General features: G+C 39.3%; 1 protein-coding gene across 1 annotated transcript in view; it reads left to right on the top strand.

Annotated features, from left to right (window-relative positions):
- The window catches only part of tjp1b (tight junction protein 1b), a 126,954-nt gene that overhangs the window by 103,673 nt on the left and 1,524 nt on the right, over window positions 1-21,757 (top strand). The window contains exons 13-31 of the mRNA XM_042752920.1: window positions 2,471-2,598; window positions 2,829-2,934; window positions 3,028-3,178; window positions 4,602-4,710; window positions 5,428-5,647; window positions 5,740-5,924; window positions 6,074-6,169; window positions 6,246-6,328; window positions 6,448-6,658; window positions 6,876-6,976; window positions 8,191-8,544; window positions 9,396-9,632; window positions 12,562-13,479; window positions 14,056-14,147; window positions 15,277-15,498; window positions 15,597-15,736; window positions 16,739-17,162; window positions 19,003-19,220; window positions 19,922-20,065. Coding sequence (XP_042608854.1) covers window positions 2,471-2,598; window positions 2,829-2,934; window positions 3,028-3,178; window positions 4,602-4,710; window positions 5,428-5,647; window positions 5,740-5,924; window positions 6,074-6,169; window positions 6,246-6,328; window positions 6,448-6,658; window positions 6,876-6,976; window positions 8,191-8,544; window positions 9,396-9,632; window positions 12,562-13,479; window positions 14,056-14,147; window positions 15,277-15,498; window positions 15,597-15,736; window positions 16,739-17,162; window positions 19,003-19,220; window positions 19,922-20,065 — 4,139 coding nt within the window. The remainder of the gene's footprint in view (window positions 1-2,470; window positions 2,599-2,828; window positions 2,935-3,027; window positions 3,179-4,601; window positions 4,711-5,427; window positions 5,648-5,739; window positions 5,925-6,073; window positions 6,170-6,245; window positions 6,329-6,447; window positions 6,659-6,875; window positions 6,977-8,190; window positions 8,545-9,395; window positions 9,633-12,561; window positions 13,480-14,055; window positions 14,148-15,276; window positions 15,499-15,596; window positions 15,737-16,738; window positions 17,163-19,002; window positions 19,221-19,921; window positions 20,066-21,757) is intronic.

Here is a 21,757-nt window from a genome sequence, read left to right as displayed (position 1 = left end):
ATGATCAAAAATTGGCACTGTTAGGTCGGCAAAACCAGTTGGGGAGTTTCTGAATTACACAACTTAATGTAGTTCAAAAACTCTTCACATTCCCGTACCAGAAAGTGATAGTTCTTTGAAATAGAGCATGATTGGTGACCGCAAGTGCCGCCCTTCTCAACAATGCCTATTTTTTCTTTCATAGTCGGTTTTATGGATCATGGGATCCATAAAGACCCTCGAGCGGATGGTGATAGCTTTAATACTTTGAGGTATAGTGCGTTATGCCACACACACATCCTCAATGTCATCAGCCAAGGCTTTTTATTGAGCCACACCGTAATTGGTGGGAAAGATATTCGTCGTTGTCATGAATAAAACAGTACCACATGTGGCGGCCTGGTCCTGCAGAGATGGACAGTTTCTGTAGTCCGTGGACATCGCTAGCTGTTGTTTACCGTGACAATAAAGGTCACAGGCCGGACCTGTCATCTTTGACCACATGCCGATTTTTGGAGTGCCTCATTGGCGGTGGTGCACCTGGAGTCCTTTTCTCTTTCCCGTCTTTCTCTCTCTGTCTCCTCCATTACTCCAGATCAGATGGGCTGTGCTAAATATAGTCCAACAAAGGAGCTGCAAAGCACAGCTGTGACCTTCAAGACTACCTAGCTGCCCTTGCCACACAACATCCTCCCTCTCTCCCCATCTACCTCGCTCTCATCTGCCATTTGTCTTTCTGTGTAAACAGTGTTTTATGGGTTGTGTGCTTAGGCTTGATAGTGTGGAAAAAGCAGTGTTGTTTTTGGTTGTCCTGCTGAGAGCAGAGCATGCATTAATCATCAAAAGCTTTAACCGAACAGCACAAAAGCTCATTTCATTCCGCACTGTACAGTATATTTTCAGTGTCCTGTATAAAAGTGTATTATTGATTGTACTTTCACTTACGGCCTGAAACATACTCTCCCAAGTACGTGAATTAGCGATGGGCGCTTTCGAAACACTGCTTTGTGAAGTTTCGAAACCTTTGCAAATCATTTGTTTTTTATTAACGTTTCGAAGCATGTTGGAAACTGTCAAAGTCCCATTATTTTAGTAAATGAGGCTTTGTTATGTCATAACACTTTCAAAATGCTTCGAAATTTGTGGTTCGCCGCTAGCAGGTGGTTTGTTGTGTTTACACCATTCTGATCAGCAGGCGTCACCTTTGGAGACAGTAAATCATTTTTATAAGCTTGTGGTTCAATTTATTCAAAGTTTTGAAAAGTTTTGTTTCTCCCATTGCATTCTCAGTGACGCCACAAGGGGCACTATAATGGACATACACGTAAAACGTCAGTTTTCTCTTCCAGGTTGACTACTGTCATGACAGGAGCAACAGATTGAAAATCTAGCGGAGATGGTTAAATTTGATTCTGGTTCAATAGCACAGATAATGAGCGTAACTCTATCGCCCCCTAGAGTACTTAGGTTTGTTACCGCCGAAATAATGCAAGGCCGCGTATTAAGTAACCAAGCCACGTTTTTCGTTCAACAAGCGTTCACATCTGCATTTGGGTACTTGTGTTGAGAATGTTTCTGGCCTTTGGAGGAAATGTTTTCATTTTCAAAGTATATTCGATATGCCTGATTCATTTGAGCACATTTTTGGTTGTTTGTTTCGGTAAGAAAATGAATTGGTAAGAAAAAAAGCAAAACAAATTTGAGTCATCAATCAAAGGTTTTTTCAGAAGTGTGGCGTTTTTACGTATTTTGTAAAAAAAGTAATTATCAAATTATTATTAGTATTAACAGTATTATTCGTATTATTATATTGGATATTTGTCAACAGATAACAGTCAGTAGATTGAGTGATTTTGTTTGTTTGGATTGTTCAGTGAGCCGAAAAACAAAAAAACGCTCATTCAGTGGTTTGTTTCAGTTATCACTCACAAGTTTTCCAGTAGTGTCTATATCTGTTTTTGTGAGAAAATAAGTATTTAGTTAAATACGACTTTAACAGTGTTACTTATGATAATTTAAGTTGTTTTGTACAATCCATAAGAGTAGGTGAAGTCAATTTGGAAAGTCATGTTAGCAGTTTGGTTCATTCAGACTGTTTCAAAAGACTGATTCATCGATTATCATTCAAACTTGATTCATTCAAAAGGGCAAAAGTCAATATTATTGTCGATAAGTTATGCAAATTTGTGTTCTTTATAAATAATATATATGTTTGAGTTTAATGCTGTCATGATCCAAATTGTTTGTTCCAGGTAAACCTATTTTTAAGACTGTTTTTAAGTTTTGCGTTGCTTAAGTTTCAAACATATCACTACCCTAAATCTTTTACTTCCAAACAAACTTCTCACACACAATCCACTGATTTAAAATGCTTTGTGAATCGATATGACCAAAGCATTCAAAGACCGATTCGTTCACAGATTTAGACCAGAGTTTAATGTGTGGGATTCTAACAGCTTTGCTTTGTGCTGTCCTTTTTCTTTACCCACAGCCACCGAAGCCGTGATGAAGACAGGGTCTCAAAGGCTGGGCCGCTTCCTGTACCTGCTAAGATGGTGGAGGAGATGCCGAAAGAGCAAACGGCAGCCAGAGAGGAGAAACAGCTCCCCCCTCTGCCAGGTCAGAGGTCACTACACATGAACACACTGTGATCGAACATGTTATTCTCCGCCTGGGTTTGTGCTCAGGCGGTGACGAGCAGCGGGAGTTTGTCAGTTGTGACAGTGTCTTCACACCTGCTCCGTCCCGCTGGGTGTCTCTGTGACCTCCCAGAGCGCGACACGCTCCTGTGGTGACATTTTTGTGTGTGCGCATGTACTGAAATACTCAATGTGCTTTGATCTCCTCAGAGCCCAAGCCTGTGTACGCTCAACCGGGCCAGCCTGACGTGGACCTGCCTGTCAGTCCAGCAGACGCCCCAGTGCCCAGCGTCACGCACGATGACAGCATCTTACGGTGCGCCTCACTAACTTTCCCCAAACTCCATGTTTTAGAGATATCGAGAATGAAATGTCCTAGATGTCCTCATGTTTGTGTGTCCACCCTCAGGCCGAGCATGAAGCTGGTGAAGTTTAAGAAGGGCGAGAGCGTAGGGTTGAGACTCGCTGGCGGGAATGATGTTGGGATATTTGTGGCGGGAGTTTTGGAGGACAGTCCTGCTGCTAAAGAGGGCCTGGAGGAGGGAGACCAGATTCTCAGGGTGAGACGGCCATGTTTTGATTCACTCTAACCACTTCACTGATTAATTAATGCAACTTCTGTCTAAAAGCTGTTTATATAGGCAGCTACCTATAAAGGGCACTTTGGCAGCGATGAATTCATCAGGTTGCTGTATGTTTGGTGTTACTGTGGAAGCGAGAGCTCTGGCAAAAGAACTCAACAGTGACCACATACTCCCATGAATTATTTCAATTTCACTCTTAAATAGCTTATATATTAGTATATAAATGAATATTTTGGAATAAACTTCAGATATTTGTATGATTTTTATGATTCATGGTCAGTAGTGTAATTTTGAGCTTCTGTTTCTGATTTGTTTGATTTCTGATTTGATTTGCAGTGCTTCGTGGGATGTGCAGTGGTTTAGTTTGATTTACGGCTCCTTACTATTTTTTTAAGGCTTAAAATAAATTGAATTCTGGAACCATTTTTATGATAACTAGTGTTTATAATAATACACATTTTTGTAATATGCACAAAATATTTGCAATATGCAAATTAAAATATTAAAATACACAATAATATTTGGTTAAAAATTATTTTAAGTATTTTAGTATTGTTTATTTTTATATTTTCTTTTTATTTTAATTTCAGTTAAAGTTTTAGTATTTTTGTTAGTTTTGTTTTTTTATAATTCTATTTAATACTTAAAAATTAAATTGTATTTCAGTTTTAGTTTAGTTATTTTAGTTAAGTAAAACTAGCTGAATAGAGTTTAAGTTTTTTAATATTTTATTTTGGTACATGTTTATTTCAATTAACAATTTTTTATGGTTTCCATTTTAGTTCGCTATAATAACTCTAGGATGATGTTTTTCATTCTAATGTTGTGTGTGTGTGAGAGAAAGAGACTGGGCGTTTCTGTCTGATGTTGATACCTGCTTGGTTTATGCTCAAGTCATTTCATCTCTTACAGTTTCTCAGCACTGGAGCCTGAAGATGTTTGTGGTGGCGTTTAGCTCTAGTGATGAATAACTGGAGTGGGACTCTTAAAGGCCTGTGGGTGAAGGGAGATTTGGTGTCCCGGCTTTTATAACCTTCTGTTTACGGGCTCTTTAATGGAAGTCCTAGTTTTATGGTGGTTCACACTTCCAAAATGTCCCTCTCGTGCTGTATAGATGCCGTTAAACCTCAGTGTGTGTGTGTGTGTGAAGATGCTTGCCTTCTCTCAGGATGGTTTCCCTGGTGACGTTGATTTCCATCTTCATTCTGCCAAACACAGCCTCTTTCTCTTCCTCTCTGGGTTTTTCCAACATGTCTATTCTTTATTCAGAACATTTTTCACCTTCCCTTTCTCGCAAACCTCACCACACAGTCACACTTTTACACAAACCTGTCTTGAAACTTTCCTCTCATTCGCTATTAGTTTTTGTTCTAATAGCTCTTCTTTAAACCCTCCCCAGGTAAACAATGTGGATTTTGCAAACATCATCCGCGAGGAGGCAGTGCTGTTTCTGCTGGACCTGCCAAAAGGAGAGGAGGTCACCATCCTGGCCCAGAAAAAGAAAGATGGTGAGGATATGTCAGCTCTTAAACTTTAATATGAATCCCTGTTCGTAAACCATTTAGCCCACTGGCTTTTGTTTTACTCAAAACAGTCCAGATGCAAGATCCTATCCCCATTCGTAAATGTGTGAAAATTTGTGCATTATTGTAATGCTTTTAGCCAGTTTGCACTATGCCAAACTAGAAGTGTTAGCAATATTTCACTGCCTGATTGAAAATGAAAGATATATTGTAATATCTTGTGCTAGTTAATCAAAAGAGCTTCTTTAGCACTAGGATAAGCTAGATTGAAAATGAGTATGTAGCTAATCAAAACCGCTTTCCTCATCCAGTTAACGCTAGGATAAGGTCAATACCTGATCAAAAACAAATGTGTTATCCTGATATCTCGTTCAAGCTACTTAAAATAGCTTTTCTTAACAAAACACAAAAAGGGAAATGTTTAATTGGACCGTTTTAGCTTCGTAATATGCGGAAGGGCGAGGAGATTCTGGGGAGGGATAGGATCTTGTACAACATTATATTATGAAAGTTAAAAAATTCAACCTAAAGAATAAACCCGCCTAACCTGATCTGGTTCTTAATGGTTTTAAAGTGATTTTGGACACTTGTCAGACTGTCTTATAAACTAAACCAGATAAGACCACCGAAACACCTTAAACTGTTTTAAGCGGTTTATCAGAAACGCAAAATAATAATGCTGTAAATCTATTTGCTTCCCAGTGTACCGGCGCATTGTAGAGTCCGACGTAGGTGACTCGTTCTACATCAGGACCCATTTTGAGTACGAGAAGGAGTCTCCCTACGGCCTGAGCTTCAATAAGGGGGAGGTCTTCAGAGTGGTCGACACCCTTTACAACGGCAAACTGGGCTCTTGGCTCGCCATCCGCATCGGCAAGAACCACCAAGAGGTGGAGCGGGGCATCATCCCCAACAAGAATAGGTGCTGAAGCCATTTGTACTAGTTTGCATTGAGTCATGTGTTTAATATGTAGAGTTGTTGAAGTTTGAGCTGTTGTTTTATGTTCTCTGCAGGGCTGAGCAGTTATCGAGTGTCCAATACACTCTCCCAAAGACTCCAGGAGGGGATCGGGCTGATTTCTGGCGGTTCAGAGGCCTCCGTAGCTCCAAACGCAACCTGAGGAAGAGCAGAGAGGACCTTTCTGCTCAACCCGTCCAAACAAAGTTCTCCGCTTATGAAAGAGTGGTTCTCCGAGAAGGTAGGCTTTTAGTTGCTATGGTTATTTCGGGTTTGAGCTTCTGTTTTTGAAGCTTAGCTAATCATTTCCAGTCTGTCTGTGGATGTTTGCATTGAAGGACAATGTTTTGTAGATATCTAGTTAACCTGTTGTTTCTCCTGCTTAAAAAGCTGGTTTCTTGAGGCCGGTGGTCATTTTTGGGCCTATTGCGGATGTTGCAAGAGAGAAACTGTCCAGAGAAGGACCTGACCTCTTTGAACTTGCAAGTAAGTTCTCGGAATGAGATTTTTCAGTTTTTCTTATATTAAAAAGGTATAAAACAACTTATTCTCCTTCCCTCAGAGAGTGAACCCAGAGACGCAGGCACAGACCAGCGCAGCTCTGGAATCATCCGTCTCCATACCATTAAACAGATCATTGACCGAGTGAGTATGGACTCGGATAATTTAGTTAACTGCCATTCCATCTGCTCATCTCGTGAATGTAGACTCACAGACCCTGCAAAGACCCAGCTGGTGTCTCACGATTCTGTTTGTGCTGCTAGGACAAGCATGCTGTGCTGGATATCACCCCCAATGCGGTGGATCGTCTGAATTACGCTCAGTGGTACCCCATCGTGGTGTTCCTGAATCCCGACAGCAAGCAGGGTGTCAAGAACATGAGGACCAGGCTCTGTCCCGAGTCCAGGAAGAGCGCCCGGAAGCTGTATGAGCGTGCTCTCAAACTGAGAAAGAACAACCATCACCTCTTCACCAGTGAGTAGACCCATAAATCAAAATAATATCATTAGTCTCATGTTGTTACAAAAATCTGTGTTAGACTTTCTTTAGTTCATGGAACACAAAAGGAGCATTTTTGAAGCATGCCCAGGACAATCTAGTCCATATATTGAATGAGAACTTTTGCAAGCTGTAAAAGTACCATTTGTGGTGTATTTGTAGTTAAGTAAATTGCGGCTCTACTTCCTTTCAGCCACCATCAACTTAAACAACATGAACGACGGGTGGTATGGCGCTTTGAAAGAGACCATCCAGCAGCAGCAGAACCAGTTGGTCTGGGTCTCAGAGGGCAAGGTAAGCTTCTCTAGTTTTGTGCCTCAATTTCCAAATGTTTCTTATTTGTCTAGAGCCCCCTGGAATACTTGATTCTGATTGATCAGTCGTGGTCATTCTGTGGTTAAATATTTAGCTATAGTTACACTGTATTTGAATGAGTACCGGTAATAATTATATATCTATGATATGTGGTTGAGTTATATATTGCCAAGGCTGGTATATCGAACGATGCTTCCTTCTTTTTTTTTTTTTTGGTTTTGTTTGGTTTTTTATCATTTTATTAATGGGCATCAGCTTTAATTTTTTCTTTTTGTTGTTGAAAGCAGGACTTTTCTTTTGACAACACTAACACTGCCAATGCCTCAGTAAAAGATAATTGCATAACTGTACTTGTAATTAGTGGTTGACCTATACATTGCTTAGGCCTCTTTGCATTTTTTATACATCGCCTTTGGGCTCTATGGTTTTTTGTTTGGTTGGACTTTTATTATGACAGCACTAAAAAATCTGTAACAATAAAATATCTGTAATTATAATTGGTGGTTGACTATTATATCAGCAAGGCCAAATATATTGACTGACATTTTCCTTTTTTTTTTTTGTTTGCCCAATAAGTGTCAGAACTTTTATTTTGACATCACTAAAACCACCAATGGCTGAATAAATGATGACTATATAAATGCATTTGTAATAAGTGGTTAGCATATATCAACAAGGCTGTTTGAAATTTTATAATTATCGGCATTTGAATGATCAGTATTTATGTTTGGCAGAGTTGTCAGAAGAATTTGGCTTTCTATTATTAGTAAACTGTATAACTGAATATATAATAATTATATAACCATAGTTAAAATTGAAAAACTAAATAAATCTGAATATAACTCTCAGCCAATATATTTCTGATACAATAAAATGTCTAATATCGGCTGATAACCGATATCAAACAAATATATCGTGTATCCCTAAAACAATTTCTGCTAAAAACTATATTTCTTTTCTGTAAATTCATTTATTTGGTTAGTACCCATGTAAAATATTCCATTTGTTTACTATAATGAAAAAAACAAACATTTAAGAGCAAAAAAAGCAGAGCTATTTCTGCTTTTACACGGTTACAGTCCAAGCGTTTGATATGCATCAGTTTCCACTCTCACCCATCCATCATTTCATTTCCACTGCTGTGGGTCATCAAACTCATCCTAACCATCCCTCCCCCCCCTCTCCACATGCAGGCAGATGGCGCTCCTGACGATGACCTTGACATCCACGACGACCGCCTCTCCTACCTCTCAGCACCGGGCAGCGAGTACAGCATGTACAGCACCGACAGCCGCCACACTTCTGACTACGAGGACACAGATACAGAGGGTGGGGCCTACACCGACCAGGAGCTGGATGAGACCATGAACGACGAGGTAGGACTGCCCAGCGAGCCTGCCATCACACGCTCATCTGAACCTGTCCGAGAGGACCCGCCGGTCATCCAGGACGCAGCTGGGTACCCGAGCTACCAGCATGCTGTGCCACAACCGGAGCCAGTTAACCGCATCGACCCGGCCGGGTTTAAGATGGCAGCACCTCAGCAGGTACAGAATATGAGTACCATTGTGTGTGTGTGTGTTGGTTACTTTTACTGTTCATTTCATTGGAACTTCTGTAAAGGTTTATGTGGGTCATTTCTGCAATGCAGTGCTTCTTAAACTCTCTAACTTTAAAAAAAAAAAACGAATATTCTTTTATTGTAAATTAATGAAGTATTTCTATAAAAGATGCTCAGGCACTTAATTAAAAAAATACTAATTATAACCTATTCGCATACTGGCAAGAAAATTAATAAGAAGGAACCTTACAAGATGGAAATAAGAATCTAAAGTTAGCCGTTGTTTAGTGAGGAGAGTTAGCTTAAATAAGGGTGTCAGCTTAGTAGGTTTTTATTTATTTTATTGTTTTGTATCTATCTATCTAGCTTTCTTTCTTTCTATCTATCATTATTTGTTTTATATAAAGGTGCTAAGTAGCTTGGTAGAATTTTTTTTTTTTTTTTTTTTTGTACAATTTATACAAATATTTATACAAAATTATACAAAATATATACCAGAATGTACTGCATAGTAGAAATGACCATATAACTCAACAAAAACCATTTTCCTTTTGATTTATCTGAAATGTAAACCTGTATTTCCTGCCCTAATAACATTTTAAACTGCATATGCCACAGGACTGGACCACTACATAGTTTCTGTTTCCTGTAAAGATAAAGACACTATTTTATTCAAAAGCACACTTAAGTTTGTATGACCAGGTGATATTCTTTACCAGACAAACTCTTATTCAGCTTTCAGTAGCTACCAGTTAAGCTGGTTAAGGATGCTTTGGTGGTCGTAGCTGCTAGTTGTAGCTGGTGCTGTCTGTAACCTCTTTGCCCCATACTCCACAGCAAACAGAGGCTGCTCTGGCCTCACCGCCCCCTCCCTCTGCAGCGGCAGCAGCGCCCCCTGCTGTCCAACCCACCTCGCCACTAGTGGGTACGAACCCAGAGGAGCCGTCTGGCACCCCTCAGGCAAACTCCCTTAACAGCCCAGTCCCCGTTCCTGACCCCCAGCCCGACCCTGAGCTCGCTCAGCCCCCAACACACGACCCCCACAAGTTGCTTCCTCCTGGCCCAGATCCAAAGGTACCAGCACCACCGGAAGCTGGACCCGCTCCTGGCCCGGTTCAGACCAGCGCTCTCTTTCTCAACCTTGCCTGTGTCTATCACTCTTTTCTTTGACTCCTCACACTCCACTGTCTGCATGAATGCTCCGCCCACCCCACGCGTGTGCTGCGTGTGTTCCTCTGACACTACGGCAGAGACTGTGTAACTGGTACACATGCATCACAGGAGGACGAGGGCCCTTGGCATAAGTAGAAGTGCAGCCTCCTCACATCTTGCCTCGTACTTCCTCTTGCATGGCTCCTAAATTATGACGTTTCTTTCAGCTTGTTCTGTCTGTAGTAGGGCTGGGCGATATATTGCATAGTCATGAATGTGACGGCTATTTGAAATGGTGCAACTTTGCGAATGTGTGACTGTTTTACTGCACTTTTTATTTGGACGATATAATTACGGACTTATTTCCAGTTGTGAGTTTGTGAGTTTTTGTGTCTCAAATGTAAACTCAGAACTGGGAGGAAAAAGTCCAAATTGTGAATGGCGAGAATTTTTTTTCCTGAATTGTGAGACTCGAAAATTTAAGATATAAATGCAAAAATGTAGGAGGAAGTGTGGGATATAAATTCAGAATTGCGAGAACTTGGAATTGTGAGTTTAAAAAGTCGCAATGACTTTATTTATTTTTTATTCCGTGGTGCCAAAAAAAGAGAAATGCACGATGTAAACTCAGAATTCTGAGGAAAAAAAGTAATCTTTAGAATATATAGAAACATAATTCGAACTGTAAAATTTAAGAAAATAATAATAGTAATAATAAAATAAAAATCTGAATTGCGGAATTAAAATATTATGATTTTTTTTTTATTCGATAGTATGAACAGACTTCCATTTAAAAGTCAGAATTTTGTCAACAAAAAAAATTCTGTAAACTTTGCATCGTCTTGTGACCCATGAGAGCATTAAGACAACATTCAAGATTTAAGATAATAAGGTTTTAATTGTGTAATTACAGTCATAAAAATATGAATCATTTTCATTAATCAGTACAAACAGTCCACTGTAAGGAGTCAGTTCATAACTGATTCAGTGATTTATGTATATCATCACTTAAAATGTTCACATACATTTATAATACATATTTTTAAAATATATTAAAATGCTTTAGTAAAATTATGCATATTATATAATTTTATTTTCTTGTATTATTGTTTGCATCAACATAATTTTCATTGGAATAATTTCTCCCATATAATTTTTATGTATTATTTTATTAGTGCAAATCACTTGAAATTATTTTTCGTTTTATTTATTGAAAAACTGAAACCTTGATTATTTTCCCTGCATTTTAGTTCTTGAATTAATCATTTTAAACATACTGTGCTGTTCGATGTAAATAATGGATCAAGCTGTATCGCCTGGCCCTAATCTGTAGTGATAGCCTTGATGGTAGCGTTTGGCTTTGACCTGAATCACACCTGTACGGACGACCGCTGGATGCACTGTAGACTTAATTGCAAATGGACCTTTCCCTGATTTGCAAGAATGGACTTCTGTAGTTGCATGTTCATTTAACCTGCAGACAGTACTTACAGCAATGTAAAAGGAAAACAACTGGACTAATCCTGCATAATGTCTTCATAACCAGTGTTTCTTTTCATAGATGAAGACGTTATGTAAGAGCTTCTGTGATTATGTTAAGTTGTCTTATAGGAGGCGTTGGACCTTTTACAGCTCTACTGTCTTCAGGCTATACTTTGAAGCTTGAGAAGCAGCCTTTCAAACAATGAATAAGACATAGTTAAAGCTCCACTTGCACCTATTATAAATTGATTAGATTTTACTAAAGATGAGGAATCAAAGAAGTGTAACCGAGTGGAGGTGCTGTACATGTTTGAAGGACTTCTTATCAAAATGTAGAAATGTAGAGCTTAGTAGTAAGTTGGTAAGAAGCTTGTTTTATTGCATAATAAATTAATCAGTTATTAATGGGTGGGGGGGTATTGCTCAGGATTGAGTTCAATTTCAGTGCTTGCAAGGCAGCGCAATATTTATATATCAAACATTCATAGAATGCCATAATAATTGAGCACCAAAAATGATCATAATTAAGCATCAAATCAACACATTAGAATAATTTCTGAGGGATCATGTGACACTGAAGACTGGAATAATGCTGAAAATTAGCTTTGCATCACAGGAATTAATTATATTTTGAAATAAAGTTTTTTGTATCACTATTTTTACTGTATTTGTGCTCAAATAAATCTAGTCATGGTTATCATAAGAGACTTCTTTAAAGAAAATAAAACAAAACAAAAATATCAATTATTAGTAGTGTGTGTGTGTACAGTATATATATATATATATATAAAGAGAGAGAGAGAAATAATTGTATAGAAAATTTGCCATTGACTTATGAAATAAAACCACATTATTTTAAACCTATAATTTTTATTTACTTATTTTTATTTTTTGTTGGTGATGAATTTATTCATTATATATTAAGTTTAAAACATAAAAACCTTCTAGTATTTTTTTTGTTCTAATCGTATGCATTATATTTTATATAACTATTACTGTTAGAAAAAGTGACTGTATTGTCAGCTTATTTTATTTCCATTGGTTCACGCTGATGAACATTCTGTTGATTTCTTGCGGACAGCAACCAAAGCCAAAAACCTGACCTTAACTTAAATCATACATACATAATTTTTTTTTTTTTTTTTTTTTACTGACTTGCAAGCACTTGTACTGTATTTCCTGAAAGAAATGATAATCTAGTACTTAAATATTTCATTACAGCTAATTTGAAATATGTTGCCTGGTTTTTTTTTTTTTTGGCTCTGTTTCATTAGCTATAGTGACTGAGGTTGTTTTGCAAAATTTTTGTATCCCGTTTGAGCCTTTTCAGTCAAACCGGCTCTCACAGCTGACGTTTTGTCCCTCACAGATGTATAAAAAGGATCTGTACAGCGTGGATGAGCCGGTGCGAGTGAACCACGGCGTGAAGCCTCCCCCTCCCCAGCAGCAGCAGCAGCCTCTAGGCCCCCCCACCTCGCTCTCCTACAGCCACCAGCCTGTCTACCAGGACCAACAGCCATACCGCCAGTACGAGCACCCGCCTTATGGCTATGACGGTGGCGGCTACGCACAACCAAAGCCTCACAATTATGACCCGCACCTGCACTACGACAACCGTGTGCCTCACTACAACGAGCAGTGGCCCCCTTACGACCAGCAGCAGACTTCACCCCAAGCGCCGCCCGCTTCCGGCTACCCTCAGGCCCACCAGCCTCCTCCTCCTCCACTGGGGTACGAACCCCGCTCTCCATACGAGGATGGCCCATCCAGGGATTTCAGCCCCCCTCAGTCCCAATATGATGGCGTGTCCCCAATGGGTTACGATAACCGGCTGCGACACGCTAAACCCGCTCCAGTGCGCTATGAAGAGCCGCCTCCTCCGCCCCATCCGGTCTCCTACGACGCCCGCTCACCCTTCGAGTCCCATCCGCATGGGTTCCCAGGCAATGCGCATCGCTCCCCTGATCCGCCCAAGCAGTATTACGGCGATGCTCCAATGAGACCCTCGTACAACCCGAACCGAGCGTATAAAGCAGCGCCGCACGAGCCCATGATGAACTCTGAACCTCCCGCTCCGCCTCCCAAACCCGAGGCCATCTTGTCTTCAGGAGATCCGCCTCACCCTGCAGCTCCCAAACCATTGCCTCCTCCCCCCAGGGATGATGACGATGATGAAGACCCTGCCATGAAGCCCCAGTCTGTGCTCAACCGGGTCAAAATGTTCGAGAACAAGCGCTCCGTGTCTGTTGACCGAGCCAAGGATACGCCAGAAGTAGCGGGAATTAAGGTACGTTTCTGTCCCTTTGATGTTATTTGACCCTGGACCACAAAACCAGTCATAAGGGTCAGTTTTTTTGAAATTGAGATTTATACATCACCTGAATAAAAAAGCTTTCCATTGATGTATGTTTGTTAGGATAGGACAGTATTTAGCTGAGATAATCTGGAATCTGAGGGTACAAAAAAATCTAAATATTTAGAAAATCGCCTGTTAAGTTGTTCAAATGAAGTTGTTAGCAATGCATATTACTAATCAGAAATTAAGTTTTAATATATTTACAGTAGGAAATTTACAAATTATCTTCATGGAACGTGATCTTTACTTCATATCCTAATGATTTTTGGCATAAAATAATTTTGTTTAATTTTGACCCATACAATGTATTGTTGGTTATTGCTACAAATACACCTGTGCTACTTATGACTGGTTTTGTGGTCCAGGGTCACATTTAACCTTGAGTTTTCCATTTAGGGCTTTGTTGGTAATAATTTAAACATGACTTAATATTGTAGTGTAAAATTTTGCACAGAGAAGAAGGGTTATGTAAATGTGTTGACAGGATGCATGCACTTTCTTCTTCAGCCCACAGATTTCCCAAAACCTGTGAGCACACCGGGTCCTGTGCTTAAAGCCAACTCTCTCAGCAACCTGGAGCAGGAGAAACCCTCTTACAGGTACAGCCACATACTTACTGTACCGTTTGAAAGTTTGGGTCTGTGAGATTGTTTAAAATGTTTGAAATGAAAAGCGTCTTATGCTCACCAAGGCTGCATTTATTTGATCAAAAATATATTTTAAAATGTGATTAATTCCTGTGATGAAAGCTGAGTTTTCAGCATCATTACTCCAGTCTTCGGTGTCACATGATCCTTCAGAAATCATTTGAATATGCTGATTTGCTGCTCAAGAAACATTTCTTAACATTATCAATGTTGAAACAGGGTTATTACAGTTAACTAAGACTAAACCATGAAACATTTTCATTACTAATAAAATAAATTAAGTTAACTGAAAAAAAATAAAATAAAAAAAATCTAACTAGTTAAAGTTACTTTAACTTGATGTACTTAACTAGAACTTAAATAAAAATGAATGAAAACATTAAAAACAATAAACACATCTACACATTTAAGAACAAAACCTGACAAAAAAATGACAAAATCTAAATTACTAAAGCTTTAAAATTTTAAATATTAACAAAAACTGTAATAGTATCTCAATGAGAGTAAAACAGCACGGTGTTGAAAACTGTTCTGCTGTGTAAACTGATAAATTTTTTGATGGATGGAAGGTTGAAAAAAACATCTATTTAAAAACATTATTTGTCACTATTAATGTCTTTACTTGTCACTTTTGATCATTTAATATGTGAACTTGCTGAATAAAACGATTAATTAAAAAAAAAAAAATCTTACCAGCCCCAAACCTTTGAGCAGTAGTAGTATATATGTTCACCTACAAACGTCAGCAGAGCCTGTATTTATAATAAAAGGACTGGAGAAGTCATGGGAGTTCATTAGCCACAGAGCCTGTAAACCATGGAGTAACCCAGAAATAATATTGTCTTAAGTTAACACATTGTTTTATTCTATTGTTTACATGATTTAGTTTCAAACTGACCTCTGTTTCACACTATTTTTAGCAGTAGTGGTCCGCATACAGTTTGTGTTGTTAGTGGAGAATGCTAATGTAATCCTGTAGTGCCCTCTGCTGACTGATCTTCCATTCTGGAAAATACCATTAGATGTTACATAATACAGTTAAGATCACACCTTTTGATGATTTTCTTTTTTCTGCTCCTAGAGCCCCAGAGCCCCAGAAACCTCAGCCGCGTGTAGGGGACGACGTGGTCCGCTCCAACCACTATGACCCAGATGAAGATGAAGAGTATTACAGGAAGCAGCTGTCGTATTTTGACCGCCGCAGCTTTGACAACAAGGGCATGACTCAGCCCAACACTGGAATCAATCGCTACCACGAGCCGCCCAAACCTCCTCAGCCCCAGATCGCATATCCTTTCGCCAGGTACCGTCTCACATGCTATACAGACAGTATTAACTCTTGTATGTTGATGGAGCTCTGATATATATCGTACACACTCTTTCACACACTTTCTGTTTCAGGACGGAGTCTGTGGAGAAGGTGAGTCCTGTGGACAAGAGGTACGAGCCCTTGCCGCCCGTCAACCCGTCACCTGCTCCATACAGCCAACCTACACCCGCTGCTCCACCCACATCCCTGCCCAAACTCAGCAACATCGAGGGTAAGAATGAGTCTTGAGTGTTCATGGTACTCTGGGCTTTGTGGACTTTCAGAAAATGTGTATTTGTTTATACTCATACTAGTTTAATTTGTCTGCTAATAATGTCCAACAGCGTTTAAACAAACATCACAGGGAGAGGTATTGTCTTTTTTTCTTACAGTTATGAATATTTCCACCAGTGTCTTTTTCATTACATCTCAAATTATATATTGTGTTTGATAGCTTTCTGTTTTGTAAATTGCATTTTAAACATTTTTGGAATACAATGTGTTGCCTACACACAAATAATATTTTCACACTTATTGCATAATTTAAAAAAAATACAGAATGACTGAAAATTCTGCATTGTAAAATCTCTGTATTAAAACGTCATTGAAAAAAATGTCAGTTTACAAAAACATTAACAATTAATTACTGGAAATGTGTTTTTTCTTTTTTTTAATACAGATTATTTTTTTCACCATAAATAAATGACATTAACATTTAAATTTTTTTTGGAATAAAATACCTGCCACCTTTGTATCCTAAATACACACAAATAATATTTCCACATTAATTTCCAGATTAATTTCACACCATAAATGATAAATAAAACAAAAAAGTTAATTAAACAATGAAAATAATCATTCCTATATAGTTCCTAAATAGCAATAATTCCTATGGGTTTTGGAGTTTTGGAATCTAGATCAAATTATAAAATGTATACTAAGAAAACATTTAAAAACTAGCAAATGAAAATGTGATCAAGTTAAAATGAATTTTCTATGGGAAATATATATATATATATATATAATATATATATATATATATATATTATATATATATATATATATATATATATATAAATCCTAAGTTAAAGAACTACCCCCCTTGCATAGTGTATGTCCATATTGTCAGTGTTCTTATATTGCCAGAATTTCAGAAATCAATGCTAATACCAATGAGATTGCATAATTTTTTACACCACGTCAAAAACTGGATGCATTCTCTCTGATCTCCCAGTGAACTCGCTGCCAGATCCTCACAGCTCTCCCAAAGCCAAACCGGACTTGTTGGCTCTCAGAGCTCCCACCCGGGACGACCCCATCCAGACCAGCTACCTGCCCCCCAAGTCTACTATCAACGGCATGGACGCCCCTCCCAAAACGCTAGGCGTCCCTACCAGCTACAACCGCTACGTCCCCAAACCTTACACCAGCTCCGCCCGACCCTTCGAGCGCAAGTTTGAGAGCCCCAAATTCAACCACAACCTGCTTCCCAACGACACACAGTCCAAACCCAGTGTGAACAACAACCTGAAACCTCAAATCTCGCCCCAGCCCCTGGACACCGACAGCGGGGTCGACACGTTCACGCGCACCATGGACAACAGGCCCAAGTATCAGCACAACAACATCAATGCCCTTCCCAAGGCCGTTCCCGTCAGGTAAGATGATGAAAAGAACATTAGCCAGAGCTGGATTCATTCCTTCTGTTTACTAAACTACTCACTCAGTATGTTTACATGGACAACAATATTCCGATTTTAACATTAAGACAATACTCTGATTAAGAATCTACCATGTAAACAGATTTTTGATTACCTTTGGGTCATTGCACACTGTGCCCGAAATTTTGGTCCGAAATTTGGAAGTTGGTTCTCACTGCAGAACCTAACCCTAACCCTAACAAGATCCAGGGGGTGTGGTTGAATCCAGATTGAACTCCTCCCACCTTACATATACCTAATCATACCTGTCTCCACCCCTGATCCCTAAACCCACCCGTCTCCACCCCTGATCCATAAACCTACCAATCTCCACCCCTAAACCTACCCGTCTCCACCCCTAAACCTACTCATCTCCACCCCCTAAACCCTACCCATCTCCATCCCTAAACCCACCCATCTCCACCCCTGATTCCTAAAACCACCCGTCTCCACCCCTAAACCTACCCGTCTCCACCCCTCATCCCCAAACCGACCCGTCTCCACCCCTGATCCATAAACCTACCAATCTCCACTCCTAAACCTACCCGTCTCCACCCCTAAACCTACTCATCTCCACCCCCTAAACCCTACCCATCTCCATCCCTAAACCCACCCGTCTCCACCCCTGATCCATAAACCCACCCGTCTCCACCATGATCCCTAAACCCACCCGTCTCCACCCCTGATTCCTAAAACCACCCGTCTCCACCCCTAAACCTACCCGTCTCCACCCCCATCCCCAAACCGACCCGTCTCCACCCCTGATCCATAAACCCTACCCATCTCCACCCCCTAAACCCTACCCATCTCCACCCCCCTAAATCCTACCCATCTCCACCCCCTAAACCCTACCCATCTCCACCCCCCTAAACCTACCCATCTCCACCCCTAAACCCTACCCATCTCCACCCCCCTAAACCCTACCCATCTCCATCCCTAAACCCACCCGTCTCCACCCCTGATCCATAAACCCACCCGTCTCCACCCCTGATTCCTAAAACCACCCGTCTCCACCCCTAAACCTACCCGTCTCCACCCCTGATCCCTAAACCTACCAATCTCCACCATGATCCCTAAACCCACCCGTCTCCACCCCTGATTCCTAAAACCATCCGTCTCCACCCCTAAACCTACCCGTCTCCACCCCTCATCCCCAAACCGACCCGTCTCCACCCCTGATCCCTAAACCTACCAATCTCCACCCCTTAGATGTGAATACAACCACGCCCCCTGGATCTTGTGTTCTGCAGTGAGGGGCAACTGAAATTTTTGCACATTAAAAAATAAATACGACCTTACGTTGTGTCAGTCACGTTTATACACTGCCTCCGAAACTTTTGTTAATCACCATAATCGCACTTTTACCGTCGTGTAGGACTTTTTGCTGCATTTTGCGACAGGTCACACACATGGCTGCGGTAAACCATTTGACGGCAAATAAAAGAGCATTGCTTCAACAACGCCATCATCTGTTTGCACGGTTAGCATGACAAATAATTAACTGCACTTGAAGCTTTCGTAAAATTAAAGATGAAACGTAACGAAACATCATAACGAAGATGAACTATATGTTTATACATGAAATTCTGGAGGGGGTGTCGGATGGCGTCGCATTGGAACATAATGACGTGTGCCATTAATCGATTTATGTACTATAACATGCAAAAAGGGAACATGAATTGAATATTCTAAAAGCAATTCGTGTAAACACCTTAATCATAATATTGTCTTATTTAGAAAAGGGTAAATAATTAGATTATTGATGTCCATGTAACCATAGTCACTGTCTGTTTTCTAGCCCTAGTGCACTGGATGACGATGAGGAGGACGAAGGTCACACAGTGGTCGCCACGGCGCGGGGCATCTTTAATTGTAACGGTGGGGTGTTAAGCTCCATAGAAACGGGAGTCAGTATCATCATCCCGCAAGGAGCGATTCCAGATAGTGTGGAGCAGGAGATCTACTTCAAAGTGTGCCGGGACAACAGCATTCTGCCCCCTCTGGACAAAGAGAAAGGTCTGAATCCTGTCTACTTTGGTTTGTTTCAGTATATTTTTTGTTTGTTCTTCCTTTTTATGTTTTTTTAGCTTTGAAGTTAATTTACACTTCACATATTTAAGCAGAACATGTTTGAACAAAACTACCTTAGTTAAAAGTTGAAAGACTAAACAAAAAACAAAGAAAACATTTTCGTTTAAGATTTCATTTAAGGACTGTTCCTAAGGACTGTTAAGTTCAGTGCACTGCAGAAAAAAATGCACAAAAGCTGAAATTTTGTCATGCTGTAGTGGGAAAAAACATGTTTAGATACATGAATTAATTTTTCAGCATGCAAACTATTAAAAAAAAAATCTAGTGCTGCTAAACAAAGTATAAAATATTAGCAAACAAATGCTTTGCTACACTGAACCTGATTTCTAAATTTTATGTTTTATGAAAAGTTTTGTTTATGTTTGGGGTCAGTATATTTTTAATAAATGCTGTTCTATTTATGACTCTTAAGATTTATGCAAAACTTTCTATTTATGAAAGAATCCTGAAAATATATCAGTTTCCACAAAAATATTAACACAAAAAATTCAGCATTGATTGTAATAATAATAAATGTTCTTCTTTATAGTATTTTTTGACCCCAAACGTTTGAATGGTGGTGTAGTTGTTGAATTAATGACACACTGTTGCTCCTGAAGCTTATTGCAGCCTGTCTGCTCTTTCAGGTGAAACTCTGCTCAGTCCTCTGGTGATGTGCGGCCCTCACGGTCTGAAGTTCCTGAAGCCTGTGGAGCTGCGTCTACCACATTGTGCGTCTATGACCCCTGATGGTTGGTCTTTTGCTCTAAAATCCTCCGACTCCTCGTCGGGTACGCTGTCCTTTCTCTCTGTCCTTTGATGGGTCTTTTGGGATTGGGATTGAAGTTTGGAAACAGATATTCATCTTGTGATTTCCTTTCATTTCTGGGTTCCCTGAAGTAACATTTCACGCTCAGAGTCATCCTGATCACATGGCACTTTCACTGTGTGATCTGTGTGCTTGCTTTGCTTCATCGATTTATCACCAGTCTTAATCACAGACGCACTTAATATCTCTTTAGCTCTTATTCATTCACAATTAACCCATGTAATATTGTAAAATGTGACTGGAACTGACACACATCATTGGGCTCAGTATGGCCACATTTGAGGAAGACAACCAGGAGTGAGTCCATCTAAATTAGCATTCTCTTTGTGCATAAATACAGGAGTCACTCCTGATCTTGTGATGGTTAACACGGTGGTAATATGGCTGTAGATAGGGAATATGGATGCCAACAAATGAACCCATTTGGCACTGGCAGTTTTTTCTGCATTTGGTCGTGACCCATTTATAACCAAACTCTGTGTGAACCGAACTGGATTGTTCAAAAGAGGAGTGACTGTTAAATTTAGCCGCATTGTGAAAATGGCATGTCTACATGGAGTAATTGGGTTACTTTGGGAAAATTTTGGAAATTACAACCACATGTAATTTCATTTTCAGGACTGAATCTGCTAAATTATTGGGTTCGAGTCACTCAGGAGTACTCCTAATTTCTGCATGGCGGTAATGTATGCCAGCAATATATATATTTTTTTTTTCAAGAGTGAATTTGGTTTTCACACCCATAGCCAATTTCTGTGTGTGAACAGAACTGGATTAAGTGCTCCAAAGTGGAGTGACTGAATTTAGCTGCAGTGTGAATAGGGCCTGACCAAACAGAGTCATTCGGTTCAGGGAATCCAAACCATATTTATTTTATTTGCAAAACTGAATCCCTTAAATTAGGAGTCACTCCTGATCTCATGATGGTTGACATTGTGATAACGTGGCATCTTGTGGTTCTAAATGACATGTGGTTGTAAATAATAAATTAACCTGATTGCTATTTTTGATAAGCAAATTCATTTGTCACTACCCTAATTAATCGAGCAGTGTGTATACAGAAAAAATGAGTGTCAACTGAATTTAGCTGCAGTGTGAACTAGGGCTGCATGATTAATCCAAATAAAACCCTAATCACAAAGACTGTGATTTTAATTCCATAAAAATATGTGCTGTGTGTTTCAGAATGAAGCATGGCACGGTGTTCTTTTACCTGTTAGCAAGACAAATTATTATTACTACTTATTTTTATTTTACAGAGAATATAAAAGTTTCGTTTCTCATTTTGTTTAATATTTCTGTTTAGTAATATTAATTATTATTATTTTAATATTAAATATTATATATTTTAGTATTCATTTTTGTTAAAGTTAGTTTATAAAAATATAACTCTTCATTGTTAGTTCATGTTGGATCAGGTCAAGTCAATATTAACAAATTTGATTGTAATAACATATATGTAAAAGTTTAAATTATTATTTATAAATATTTTAGAAGTATTTTTTATTATTAGCTCATGTTAACTAATGCAGTGAATGGAACCTATATTTTATATAAAACAATTTTGGGCTAAATTGTGCAGCCCTACAAACGAGCACAGCAAATCTAATGTTTTTTTTTTTTTTTATTAATCATAATTTATCAGAATACCTTT

The sequence above is a fragment of the Cyprinus carpio genome, chromosome B25 (genome assembly GCF_018340385.1).
Source record: "Cyprinus carpio isolate SPL01 chromosome B25, ASM1834038v1, whole genome shotgun sequence".
Classification (NCBI taxonomy): Eukaryota; Metazoa; Chordata; class Actinopteri; order Cypriniformes; family Cyprinidae; genus Cyprinus; species Cyprinus carpio.
The sequence above is the reverse complement of the archived record's forward strand: the minus strand, read 5'-3'. Positions and strand labels throughout refer to the sequence as shown.